At 43.8% G+C, this 14,523-nt stretch overlaps 1 protein-coding gene across 2 annotated transcripts in view; it reads right to left on the bottom strand.

The window, feature by feature from the left end:
• KIF13B (kinesin family member 13B) overlaps positions 1 to 14,523 on the bottom strand; it is a 211,078-nt gene that overhangs the window by 87,062 nt on the left and 109,493 nt on the right. For both annotated transcript variants that reach the window (XM_040235363.1, XM_040235394.1), the window contains exons 14-18: positions 12,695 to 12,825; positions 8,044 to 8,130; positions 5,590 to 5,780; positions 4,636 to 4,846; positions 3,399 to 3,561 (exon numbers count right to left, since the gene is read on the bottom strand). In XM_040235363.1, the coding sequence (XP_040091297.1) occupies positions 3,399 to 3,561; positions 4,636 to 4,846; positions 5,590 to 5,780; positions 8,044 to 8,130; positions 12,695 to 12,825 (783 nt within the window). The remainder of the gene's footprint in view (positions 1 to 3,398; positions 3,562 to 4,635; positions 4,847 to 5,589; positions 5,781 to 8,043; positions 8,131 to 12,694; positions 12,826 to 14,523) is intronic.

Below are 14,523 nucleotides of genomic sequence, written 5' to 3'. Positions count from 1 at the left end.
GGAATGATTGTAAAAATTGTGAAGATATATCTGGCCCTTCTCTGATGTTGTGGGCCGTTTGGTCACTTCCAAGGCGTTTCCCTCTGTTTAGCTTCTGTTTGCTGGTCTCTTCAGTGTCTCAGTTCCGTCCTGACACAGGGGGGCGGTGGTGGACACTTTTTTTTTTTTTTTTTTTTTTTAGGCTCACTAGTTCAGTCGCGCTGTAGGGAGGTGGGGGATGCTGGTTTTGAAGACAATGATCTGCTTTTCTGGTTGCCTGATGTCCTCTGGCTGCCTTCAGAGGTTGTTTTGTGGAGTTTGCTCCGCGTTGAAATGATCTTTTGAGGAATTTGTGAGGGAGAAAGTGGTCTTCCCTTCCTATTCCTCCGCCATCTTAGGACCGCCCCCTAAATATAAGTTTAAATCCCAGAAAAGTAGATCACATTTAACGGAAAGTCAAAAATGTCTTAACTGGGGGACTTCCCTGGTAGTCCGGTGGTTAGGACTCTGTGCTTCCACTGAGGGGACGTGAGTTCGATCCCTGGTGGAGGAACCAAGACCTCTCACTCCATGAGGTGTGGCCCAAAACAGAAGCGTCTTAATCGGACCATCAGATGACCAAAGAGAACCAGTGGGGAGGAAGAGGGTCCTAAGCAGTGAATGAGAAGGGCAAGTTTTCTGGAAGGGATGGTTAAGAATCTTTTTCTTTCAAAAGTTTGAATGACAATTTTTTTCAATGGCTAGTATCTTAATGCAGTACCGAACACAAGTGATTAAAAGAGTAAATTGTGAAAAGTATCCTGTTTACTCATCTACATGCAACAAATGATACCAACTTCCAAATACACATAGTTTGGATTTATGATTTAAAAGTTAAAGGGCTTCCCTGGTAGCTCAGTGGTAAAGAATCCACCTCCAATGCAGGAGATACAGGTTCGATCTCTGATTTGGGAAGATCCCACGTGCCGTGGAGCAGCTGAGCCTGTGCACCACAACTAGGGAGCCTGAGCTCTGCAACAAGAGAAGGCACCGCAGCGAGAGGCCCTCACGCTGCAATCAGAGAGCAGTCTCAGCTCACTGCAACTAGAGAAAAGCTGTGCAGCAACGAGGACAGCCGAACAGCGATGACAGCCAAAAATAAATGAACAAAAAAAAAATACTTTAAAAATAAAATGAGAAAGTACAGAACCAGCTAGAGATGCTGGTTGTATACAATATTGTGAATATACTACATGACACTGAATTGTTCCCGTTAAAATATTAATTTGATGCTACGTGAACGTCATCTCAGAGACAAAGAAACAGTACTCCATGAATTTTCCCAGCTTAGAAAAGCAACATGATTTTTTAAAAATATAGTACGGTTTTACTGCTTTTTAAAATATTTATTAATTTATTTGGCTATACTGGCTCTTTGTTGTGGTATGATAGATGGCTCTAGCTGTGGCATGTGGGATCTAGTTCCCTGACCAAGGTTTGAACCCCGGGCCCCCTGCACTCGGAGCGTGGAATCTTAGCCACCAGACCACCAGGGTAGTCCCAACAATGTGCTTTTATGTAGCAAAAAATTTAAACTTTTGGAAATCACAGAGCGGAAAGTAAAAATGCCTCTGCATATCTCCCCCAGAGAGATGGATCTAGCAGATCACTGATCAATTGAGATTTATTAGAATTTTTAAAAAACTCTTCTGTCTGCTTAGAACTTTAGAGAATTCTGACACTCAATGTTGCCTTAACATCTGGCCTACTATTAGTTCCAAAGAAACAGAATTTACATAATGAAGAAAGGATTTTAGAACTGTGAAGTTCAAGAATTACCAAACTCTCACATATGGTAAAGGCCCTTCTACCTTATATTCAGCCAGCTAGGGAATGAATACCTGAATACCAAATCCTACCTAATCCACCAAAAATGATGTACTAACACGATCGAGAACTATAAAAGAAACCCACATAAGAAACATCTGAATGGCAAGGAGAGGAGATCTTTCTGGAAGGACTGATACTGAACTGAAACTCCAACACTCTGGCCACCTGATGCAAAGAACCAACTCATTAGAAAAGACCCTGATGCTGGGAAAGATTGAAGGCAGAAGGACAAAGGGATAACAGAAGATGAGACGGCATCACCAACGCGATGGACATGAGTATGAGTAGGCTCCAGGAGTCAGTGGTGGACAGGGAAGCCTGGCGTGCTGCAGTCCATGGGGTCGCAAAGAGTCGGACACGACTGAGCGAATGAACTGAACTTCCCCCATACTTTTATTAGATTTCCTACATTATACAAAAAAAAATTTGTGATCTTGAATATTTACATGAAACTAGTGAACAGTTTTGCCACGCCATCTATTGACAAGTAGAAGATGACATTCTACAGGTAAAGTGAACACTTGGGCAGGGTAGGAAAGGATGGCAGAGGAGCAGAAGGAAGGGAAGAAGAATAGCTGCGTGCCAAGGCAGCAGACCTGAGCTCAGCCTCTGGACTGGGAAGATCCTCTGGAGAAGGAGATGGCAACCCATGCTGGTGTTCTGGGCTGAGAAAGCCCATGGACAAAGGAGCCTGGTGGGCTACAGTCCATGGGGTTGCAAAGGGTCAGACATGACTTGGTGACTCAACATTATAAAAAAACAAAATCTGTGACCTTGGATACTCACATGAACAACTAGTGAACATTTTTCCCATGTCATCTATTGACAAGTAGAAGATAACATTCTATTGGTAAAGTGTGAAAGTCAAAGTGTTAGTCGCTCAGTCGCATCAGACTCTTTGCAACCCCATGGACTGGACTAGAGCCCACCAGGCTCTTCTGTCCTTGGAATTCTCCACCCAAGAATACTGAAGTGGGTTGCTGTTTCCTTCTCTGGGGGATCTTCCCAACCCAGGGATCGAACCAGCATCAGGAAAGACTTCTCAGAAATAACTTAAACAAACCTGAAAATAGGAGTTAAGTAAAAGAAACTGCTACAGGGACTTCCCTGGTGGTCTAGTGGTTGAGAATTTTCCTTCCAAGGCAGGGGACATGGGTTCAATCCCTGGTCAGGGGACTAAGATCCCACATGTCCAAGGACAACTAAGACCCCGAGCCACAACCAGAGAGACTCACCCACCACAACAAAGACCCAGCACAGCCAAATTTTAAAAGAAAAAAAAAAAAAGAAGTTGGGAGAGCTGGGGATGGGGGTGGAAGAGGATGTTTCTAGTAGATAAAACCATTTATGCACAAAGAGAATTATATGGAAGTAATTCTGTTCAAGAGAGGCAGACAGGTCCCAACCACCTAGACTGTGGATGATGGCAGGGGATGAGGGCAAGCTCCCCGCTCCCCGCTCCCCACTCCCAGGGTTTAAACAGCCCTGGTGAAACAGGAAGCTGTTTCATACAATGGTATCTTTGGTCGTTTCATTAACAGCAACCTCACCTTCCTGTTGGCGTCGAGGCTGGAGGCGGGAATCTGGAGGGTTACTTTATATTCTGTTCGTTTATCCAGCTCTTCCGCGATGTAACTAGCTTCTCTCACCAGGAGATTGGCTTTCACAATTTGTTCCCTCAGCCTCATCAGGCTGTTATTCAGTGTTGCTTCTCTTTAAAATAAAACGGGGAGGGGATAACCGTTAGAGCAGCACATGGAAATACTATATAGCACATAAAACATGAATGCCGAACCGCGCACCAAGCTTCACGACTGTCTTTTGCACACAGGGAATACATCAGCGGCACTGCCCTGTACATGCACCCAAATGTGGGCCACGTTACCAGTGCTGGCACACGCTCCTGTGGGAGGCTGGCCAGAGGCTAGGGCTTGGCAAACTTGACTGTGTATACATGTCACCTGGGAATCTTGAGAATTGGAGATTTTGACTAAGTATATTTGCACCCGCAGTCCCTGAGTCCAACTCTGCAACCCCATGGACTGTAGCCCATCAGGCTCCTCTGTCCGTGTGATTTCCCAGGCAAGAAAACTAGAGTGGGTTGCTATTTTCTTCTCCAGGGGATCTTCCCGACCCACGGATTGAACCCACATTTCCTGCGTTGCTGGGTGGGTTGCTTGCCGCTGACCCACCTGGAAAGCCTGTATCTGGGGTGGGAGGCCTGAAATGCTACATTTCTGTCGATCTCCAGGTGACAGAGGTGCTGCCTGTCTGCCAACCAAACCCCGAAGAGCAGGAGGTTAGTTAGGTCCACTCTGTAACCACAGCGAAGACATTTAGCGCAATGCTCATCAGCCCATATAAAGATCAAACTTGCAATCTGAATCTTACTGGCACCATGCTTTACCTACCTGATATATCTATCACCTCTCTTTTTGTCCTTTTTTAAAAAACCATCTACCCACGCCTCAGAACCTAAAGTATAATACAACGATAAAGTATAACTTCTGAGTACACACACCGGTTTATTCAAATCCAAAAGCTATTTATACCCACTGAAAATGGGGTGACGCCTCAGAGGGGTGGCTTTAAATACTTCAATATAAATGGATAATTCCTCCTTTTGCCCCCCCAAAATGGGGGCAAAAAAAGACAAGGTCAAGTGGTTCTTAGCTATAACACTTACAGTACAATTCATGTTTAAATTAAGGTCTAGATTTTTCCCCTCTGTATGTTACGCAGGTAGGTTACAAGTGACGGGTAGCAAGGGCCCTACCATCCACCTACCTCTCTTCCGTCCACTGCCGCAGTCGCTGCTGAGCGCTGGGGGAGTGGAAAGAAAACCTGTCTGAACTACGACAGTTCTGTTTCTCGGGGGACAGCCGTCTCCGGAGCTGCTCCAGCTCATGTTCATACATGAGCCTCTGGCGCTCCAACGCAGACCGTTTCTCCTCTTCATGCTGTTGTTCCAGGCTGTTCAGTATTGACTGCATGGGATCTAAACAAGGCGTTTTATTTTAAGGCAAATAACAAACTAAAGGTTAACTGCACAACACAATATACATCAAATGCTGCTGTATACTGTTGTTTGTCACAAACAGCAATTAATAATTAATAATGCGAGTTGTGTTTAAATTTTTTTTTAATTGGAGTATAATTGCTTCACAATGTTGTGTTAGTTTCTGCTGTACAACAATGTCAATCAGTCATAAGCATACATATATCCCCTCACTCTTGAGCCTGGCTCGAAACTGGGTCATTTGTAGAGATGCGGATGAACCCAGATTCTGTCATAAAGAGTGAGGTCAGTCAGAAAGAGAAAAACAAATAACGTAAGATTCTTAAAGACAGTTAGCTTTCCTGACTCCCAGTTGCTAACCGTATTATCTATTCTGTCAGATACTTGCTAAACTGTCTTCTGTATAGAAGAAGCAGGTCTACACATAACCTAAGACAGAGGCAATGCCCCAGAAATCCACTACAATAATAAGCCAGGGAGAGTCAAGTCTCAGAGCTGAGAAATTCTACCAATGAGAACAGTCTGACATGACTTATGTATCAGGGCAGAAAGAGTAAGTTTTTATAAGCATAATACACTTAGGCCAAAGCCACAGAAGAATAGAGTACAGAGGAACAACATGAAGATGTCTTTTTGCTAATGTTTAAAAGTGTCCAATGTAAATACCTCTAACCAGTCCAGCAACTCTGAAAGATTCTAAAAAGCAAAACCGGTCTGCTCACCGTTACTGCCCAGCGCCTTCATGGTCACCTCCATCTGGGCGTACTCATAATTGAAGTTGATCTCACTGGACACCTCACTGGACGAGTCTCCGTCAATATCCAGCTGCTCAGAACTGGTGTCATTCTTCATGGATATGTCTTGCTCCTCATCGTCTCGATCTGCTTTCTTTTTCTTTTTAGGCAAATTAAGTCTTGAGAGGAAAAAAGAGTATTATCTTTTAAAGAAAGATATGCATTTATTCATTCCAGTCATTAAACAGTGGCATCTGCTAGATGCCAAGGGGACACTATAAACAGAAGGCAATGGCTCAGTTGGTAAAAGAATCCGCTTGCAACGCAGGAGACCTGGGTTCAATCCCTGGGTTGGAAAGATCCCCTGGAGAAGAAAGCCACTACCCACTCCAATATTCTGACCTGGAAAATTCCCTTGACTGTATAGTCCATGGGGTCACAAAGAGTCAGACACGACTGACTGACTTTCACTTTTCACTACACTCAGAAGTTTATATCTCAATAGTAGAAATAAAACACACAGACACATGTGCCAATAAAAAAAGTAAAAAAAAGCTAGCTTAAAATGCCACATGCATAAAACGAAGATCATAGCATCCGGTCCCATCACTTCATGGCAAATAGAAGGGGAAAAAGTGGGAACGGTGACAGATTTTATGTTCTTGGGCTCCAAAATCACGACGGACGGTGACTGCAGCCATGAAAATAAAGGACGCTTGCTCCCTGGAAGCTACGACAAACCTAGACTGCGTATTAAAAGGCAGAGATATCACTTTGCTGACAACAGTCCATACAGTCAAAGCTATGGTTTTTCCAGAAGTCATGTACGGATGCAAGAGTTGGACCATAAAGAAGGCTGAGTGATGAAGAACTGATGCTTTTGTACTTTGGTGCTGGAGAAGATTCTTGAGAGTCCCTTAGACTGCAACGAGATCCAACCAGTCCATCCTAAAGGAAATCAGCCCTGGATATTCATTGGAAGGACTGATGCTGAAGCTCCAGTACTTTGGCCGCCTGATGCGAAGAGCCAACTCACTGGGAAAGACCCTGATGCTGGGAAAGAGTGAAGGCAAATGGAGAAGGGGGTGACAGAGGATGAGATGGTTAGATAGCATCACCAACTCAACGGACATGAATCTGAGCAAACTCCAGGAGACAGTGGAGGACAGAGGAGCCCGGTGTGCTACAGCCCATGGGGTCACAGAATCAGGCACAACTTAGCAACTGAACAATAACCTCACAGTCAAATAGGAGAGGAAGGGATGAAAGAACAGGAACTCATCTGAGCTGAGCCTTAAGGGGTGAAGAGAAAGCAGGGCGTTAGGACAGAGGCAAAATGGAAACCCTCACAGCCTCTGGAGAAATGATAAATAAAACATAGAGATATACAAAATCTGTACAGCAAAGAGAGATAATGATAGAAAAATTAACCTAATCCAAACTATGAAGGCTCTGTACACTAAGCCAAGCAATCTATGCTTGATTTAATTTGAGAAGAAAAAGATAAACAACATTTTCCACACACTCTGTAGCCCTCTACTCTCTCAGAAATAATCACGATAACAGCTGGCCCACCAGCAAAGGATCAAGCTTGATATCTGAAACACAAGTGCCAGTGACAGGAAGGGGAACAGACCAAGACTTAAGTTTTATACTCTATCCAGCCCGCTGGTCCTCACCAACACAACAGCAGTTTTGTATGGGAAAAGATGTCCAGTTCCAGCTCAGACTTTCTCAGCCTCCCTTGCAGCTGAGAGGCAAATACTAGTAAGTGAGGGGTCAGAGGAAGGTCACTGGGAACTCCAGGGAGTCTCCTGCTTCTTCTGCTCAGCATAGTCAAGGCTAGTCCCTCAACCTTGCCTTCTTCGGGGTGTCTGAGGGCTGCTTTGATGCCCAGAGGGGCGTGGTCCTCTTTAGACCATAGGGAAGAGGCAAGACGATGCCAAAACTTGTGCCATGACTCTTTCGAGAGCCTGACCCAATGCCAATAACCATCCTCCTTGGGAGTTCCCATTTTGTCAGAGAAAGGAACTGTTTAACCCAGAGTCAAATCTGCCATTGGATGCAGCGGAGAGTATTCCTAAATAAAACATGAGGCTCCTTTCATAGACAAGGAAACTAAAACCACTGCTTTTCAAAAATAAAAAAATAAGCATGTCAGAAAAATAATTAATGAATTCTTAGGCCAGATGGCAAAACAATCATCTTCCATTGGGAAATAAAATTTAAAAATGTGTAACTGAATCAGTATTTCTCCTGAGCCCACTGCTCACATGTCCCTCAGGCTCAAGCCGTACAGGGAAGAAGCATGTGTATACTGAATAAATGTCAATACATACGAATGCACAAAACAGCACACATATTAATGGCATTAAGTTTACTTCGTAATGTACAGTCTTCTGTTACAGAGCACCTCCCTCTGTTAGGGCATGACCGTCGTACCTGAAGAAGTGGTTGTTCCCCCACAGTATCCTGTCCCCATGGTGCAGCCGGACAGGACTGGATACAGAGGAGCCGTTTACAAATGTTCTGTGGAGGGAAGAGGCCGAACATGTGAACAATGATGGTCACATCCTCTCCTTCAATTTCTCCAGTACAGGAAAAGCAAAATAACCAATTCCCCCCAAATAAAACGCCCCGGGGGAATTAATGTTTTTATTTCCTTCTTTGCTGATTTACCTAAGATGCTTATGGTACCAAGTGCTGTAGATTATTAACCTCTATTTTTCACAGTTCTAAATTTGTTATATAGCATATTAAGGAGTAAATATGGAACCATTACAGCTAATGATACAGAGACAGTGGCAGGGTACACGACAACTAGAGCAAGCATGTCCAATCTACACAAAGAGAAAAAGCCCATCAACCAACTAAACTCAGACCTACCTACAGGGGCAGAAGTAAGAAATGGGATCTGTTCAATTCTTAACTTCCTATAGCGCAGAAAAATGCCCATATCCTATCAATACAGAAGAGTTGTAAGATCCACTGGACTGCTCGCCCTGACAATGGAGTTCAACACAGAAACGGTGGGTAGAAGATTATTAAGGGAAAACTTCAGAGGGGTGGGAACTAAAGAGAAAATCACATATACCATTATAAGGCTGATATTACAGGAGTATCTCTGTCATCACGTCTCTCCCCCTGAATGACTCATCTGCTTAGAGGATAAAGGTCTTTAACTTGACATTAAAGGCCTTGCAAAAGGAAACCCTCTTAATCTCCTCCTTTCCCTGTTCCAGTGAATTCTCAACTCCAGAAAAATCAAAAACGGGGGAGGGTGTTATGCTCTGTCCACTAAACAGTGATTTTCCTTTCTTCCAAAGTGAGGGTTGTCCCAGTCCTATAACCGGGAAGAGGGCTCCTGTTCCTCTTCATGCCCCTGAGTCTCAACTCAGTTTGATTCCTCGCAAAGCTGTTTGATTTGTCCAAAGGCCAGTTTGATTTCTACTTCCTCAGTCACTCCAGCCTGTATTACCTTAAAATCTTTAAATTGCTAAAGCATTCATCTGGCTTTGTACAGACAGTTATTTTTAACGTCTATGCACAGACACAGAACCTTACTCTGCATCTAGACTCCACTCACCACATGGGCTTGTAACAGCTTTTGAACACTGTTTTGGTTTCTGCTGTGCTGGGTCCCCGCTGCTGCGAGGGCTTTCTCTAGCTGTGGTGAGCAGGGACCACTCTGTTGTGTGCTTCTCCTCAGGGCGGCTTCTCTTGCTGCGGAGCACAGGCTGCAGCATGAGGGCTTCGGTAGGTGCAGCATGGGGGCTCAGCAGTTGCACCTCCCAGACTCTAGAGCACAGGCTCAGTGGTTGTGGCACATGGGCTCGGCTGCCATGTGGGATGTGGAATCTTCCCAGACCAGGGATCGAACCTGTGTCTCCTGCACTGGCAGGTGGATTCTCTACCACTGAGCTACCACCAAAGCTCCACGTGGGCTTTAAACACTAAAGGCAATTGGTCTCTATGTTCCTATAATCTGATTTATTCAAAGTATGAGCTCAAAAAATAGAGTTTTGACAAGAGGGGGCCTACTGAGATTAGCAGATTTTAGCCTGTATAACACAAATTCCTTAAATACAGTGAGGAGTTTAATTAAAGGCAAACACATATACAGGCTTATTTTCTAAAGCTCCAGCAGTTAATAAATAAAAGCATGACTATAATAACAGTTCTCAAAGTGCGGTCTGCAGGAGGTCCCAAAGATCAAATTTACTTGTGTAATAACACTAACCTGCCATTTTCCACTGTGTTGACATTTGCATTGGCAAAGAATAAAACTACTGGTGATTTTGCACAAATCAAGGCAATGGCATCAAACCCTTATTCGCAGTCACTGGATTATTCACTGCTGTGCATTCACAATTTTTAAAAATGTTTCATTTGAAAAGGTCCCTGATGAAGGAGTAAAAATCAACTGTACTCCAACAAAAATTTTTTTAATTAAAAAGTAAAAATAAATTTATGAAGATAAAATTTTAAAATTACTACTTCTGGTAAATCTTGACCCTTGAGTAGTACACAACTTCTTAAAACATTCATGGTGACAACATGAGAAGCATATGAAGCGCTGTGCTGAAGCATACCAAAGTACGACAACTGTCTCGAGCAAAGACACACACAAAGTGATTTTCTGGCACATTTTCTTGAAGATGAACAAAGGCAGCCTGTCACTTTGACCACAGTAATTGACAGTATTTGTTGTCAAGCTTTCAAGTGAAAATTAGAGTTTCGGGAAATTTGTGTCCATGTCCTCCAACCAAAGACCGCCAGGAACACTCCCATAGTTGAGACAGTTAGGTTTATCACTCATACCAAGGGAGAAGTCACCACAGGAAGCCTGGGGGTGTCAGCAATTGGAGAATGGGGATGGGGGTGGGGGTTGCTGTAAGGAATGGGCCTCAGCTGGACAACCTAGGCGATGGCCTGAGGAGGTGGGAGTCCTGTATATATTGGATGCTGTCGGAGAGCAGGACTAATTCTATGGTTGGGTTTGTCAAAAATCTTATTCATAGAAGGGAGACGAAGATGAAGTTGTAATTGGTAAAGAAACAGTCCCTCACATCGGCTGAGAGAAGGTGCCTGGTATTTTGGGTGTGGCACAGTGACCTCGGGCTTCCCAGGGGGCTCTAGTGATAAAGAATCTGCCTGCCAATGCAGGGGACGCAAACAGATGCAAGCTCAATCCCTGGGTCAGAAAGGTCCCCTGCAGGAAGAAACGGCAACCTGCTCTAGTCTTCTTGCCTAGAAAATTCTATGAACAGAGGAACCTGGAGGGATACAGTCCATGGGGGCACAAAGAGAGAGACATGACCGAGTGAGCACACAGTGACCTTGGTTTTCGTCTCTGCTGAGACAAAATTATTATATGACCTGTTTCATCTTATTCTGTCACAGCCTCAGAGTAACCTTCCCTGGGGTTGGTGTCTGTGAGATTATTTAATGGGAGAATAGCATGCCTGTGCCAAGCCAGGTTCCGCTCTTTTTTTCTTCCTCATTTGCATCCTTCACCAGGAGCTTGATAGCTTCCAAACATTTAAAGACTTTATGGGTGAAATCAGTGATGATGTTAATGATTTTTTTATATGATGATGAATTCAGAAGATCAGTATAGCAACTAACCATCACGTATAATGGTTATATAGACAGTTACACAACAGGACAATAACAGTCTTAAAGCTGAAGGAGACAAACTGACAAATACTTAGTCTGTATAATGTTATGCCTTTTCATTATTTATTAAGCACTTATATTATTAGTCTGGTGTGTGTGTGTGTGCTCAGTAGTGTTCAACCCCATGGACTATATAGCCCACCAGGCTCCTCTATCCATAGAATTTTTCAGGCAAGAATACTGGAGTAGGTTGCCGTTTCGTGCTCAATATTAGTCTGACATTACGTGATAAGGATAGAAAACAAAAAAACAAAGGTCCTCGTCCTCAAAGGACCCCCAGGCCCATGTGGTAACAGAGGCCTGCAGCTCACAAGAACACCGCCTGAAGTGCTAACGTAACAGGAAGCACAGAGTGCACTAGGAACACGCACTGGGGGGCCCTTATTTTAGACTCAAGAAGATAATGACAGAGCTTAACCTGGAAGGTCAAACAGGAGTTAGCTGGCCAGAGGAACGGCAGGTGCAGAGAAGAGGAGATAAACAGGAGGGGCGTAAAGGCCTTTGTATCAAGAAGACCCAGAAGCCATCTGGCTGCACGCAGCATGGACCAGAAAGAAGACCAGGCTGCTGGCAGAGATTCCAATCAGGATTTGATTGGGGGAAAGGGAGGAATTCCCTGATGGTCTAATGGTTAGGACTCTGCACTTCCACTTCCTGGGGCCTCGGTTCGATCCCTAATCAGGAAATCAGGATACCACAAATCATGCACAGCATGGTAAAAAAAAAAAAAAAAAAAAAAAAGATTTGATGATGGAGGCCTTATTTAAATAAGGTGACGTCAGTATGTACAGAGAGGAAGGATGGCTTTAAGCGATATTAGAAAGTTAACCTAGAGCCTGTTACACAGAGTGAAGCATGTCAGAAAAACAAATACTGCGCATTAACACACATTTATGGAATCAAGAAAAATGGTACTGACGAACCTATCTGCAGGGCAGCAATGGAGACACAGACAGCAGACAGGCTTGTGGCCACAGCGTGGGAAGGAGAGGAGGGCCAAACTGAGACAGTAGCGTTGAAACACACGCAGTACCACGTGTAAAACAGACCGCTAGTGGGAAGCTGCTGCGGAACACAGGGAGCTCAGCTCCATGGCCCATGACAGCCGAGAGGGGCGGGCTGGGGGAGGGGGCGCGCAGAAAGTTCAAGGAGGAGTGGACATATGTACACTTATGGCTGATTCACACTGTTGTATGGCAGAAACCTACACAACATTGTAAAGCAATTTTTCTCCAATTAAAAATAAATGTGAAAAAAGAAACAAAAAGTTAACTATTAAGGACTTGGTAACTATCTTCGTTAAGTGGACGTAAAAGCCAAAAACAAGGCCAAACGACCTAATACCACCCTCATTTAGTGTACTTTCTTCCTCTTAAAAATCACTGTGACATTAACACTAAATAAAGTACATTACCTGGTGTTCTTTTGAGGAGTCAGCATAACCTGGCCTTCTGGTGTGATGTCTATGATACAATGTTCAGGAAGAATTCCCATGCCACACAGCTGGATATCTTGGGAATTTGCTGAACCTATCAGTGTATGTTCCTATAAAAGAATCAAATTCACAGATTAATACTGCATTCTTGCACGTACACAAACTGAAACTGTCTACTCTCAGCTCTAGTATATTACCTTAAACTCTCAGCTCTCTACCTATGACCTTAGCTAAAAGATTTTTAAAGCAAATAGAATAGTAGGGGGAATTCCTGGCTTTCTCTTAAATTCATTATACAAGTTGCATTTCCTTATAAGGAATGAGGCACTGAATTGAGTTATATAACTTTTAAACCTAAAAACTACAGGCTTATATTAATGGCTATACTATATTCTTTATTTTCCACTGCAATCCTGATTCAAAATATTCTATCCTACTTCAAAGCCTGAACCAAGTGTCAATTCAGTTCAGTTGCTCAGTCATGTTTGACTCTTTGCAACCCCTTGGACTAGAGCACGCCAGGCTTCCCTGTCCATCACCAACTTCCAGAGCTTGCTCAAATTCATGTCTGTTGAGTCAGTGATACTGAAGCCGAAGCTCTAGTACTTTGACCACCTCATGTGAAGAACTGACTCACTGGAGAAGACCCTGATGCTTGGAAAGATTGAACGCAGGAGAAGGAGATGACAAAGGATGTGTCAATGACGTACCAAAAATACAGATCTGAAAACTACAGTCACCCAAGTTGTACATCACCTACCTGGTCCCAATCAAGATGAATCGACAAAGATAAAGAGCTATTCAAATAGAAAGAGTTTGAATTATTTTTTAAAATCACGTGGTCTCCCAAGACCTCATAAAAGATACGGCAGACAGCAGATGCGTTCTTCTTACCGTATACCCCCAACTTCTCAATTCTCTAAGCCCCAACCACCAGGGTAACTTTTTGGCAAGTAACTGAAAAAAAAAAACGGACATAAAAATCGAGCCCCCTCTTCTATGCTTCAACTTTTGACTGCACTTAAATGCTGATATGACTGGGATCTGTTCCTAAGCCCACTTCTCCTGTACATCTAGATCAGGGGTCAGACATGAAATATTTTAGGCTCTGTGAGTTGTACACAATTACTCAATTCTGTCCCATAGTGTGAAAGCAGCCAGACAATACACAAAAGCACACGTATGGCTATTTCCCCAAAAAATTTACTTATGAACACTGAAATCTGAACTTCATACAATTTTCACATGTCCAAAGTATTATGACTCTTTTGATTTTTTCCCCCAACCGTTTAAAAAATGCAGACACTACTCTTGGCTCCTGAGTCATAAGAAAACAACCAGAGGGCAAGACTGAACCCATGGAAGTAAGCTGCTGAGCACTGGCCACAGTGATCCCATCCAGCCCAGCAGGCTTTAAGTACATAGCACTGTTTCTGCCTATCTCTCCAAAATCACCGCCCAGGAACTACAGACTTCAGTTCCACCATCTTCCCACCTCCACAGCCTCTGTCCTAGTCGCAGTCAGCATTATTTCTTGCCCACTTGGTACAATTTGGATGTCTAACGAAATTTCAAAGTTAAAGGGCCAAAGCAGAACTTTTGCTTCCACCCCTCCCCACCCCGCTGAGTCTATTCCCTTCCCCAGTACCAATGGCACGACCACCACCCAGCTGCTCAAGTGAAAAAGCTCAGATGCTATCCTGCAGTCTTCTCTCTGTCTTACCAGCCTACTTCCAGCCCCAAGTCAATCACAAAACCCTCTCAGACTCCCCCTCTGACATGTATCAAGACTCAGCTCACCTCCCACC

The sequence above is a fragment of the Oryx dammah genome, unplaced genomic scaffold (genome assembly GCF_014754425.2).
Source record: "Oryx dammah isolate SB20612 unplaced genomic scaffold, SCBI_Odam_1.1 HiC_scaffold_1, whole genome shotgun sequence".
Taxonomy (NCBI): Eukaryota; Metazoa; Chordata; class Mammalia; order Artiodactyla; family Bovidae; genus Oryx; species Oryx dammah.
Note: the sequence above shows the minus strand (reverse complement) of the source record. Positions and strands in the feature narration are given on the sequence as shown.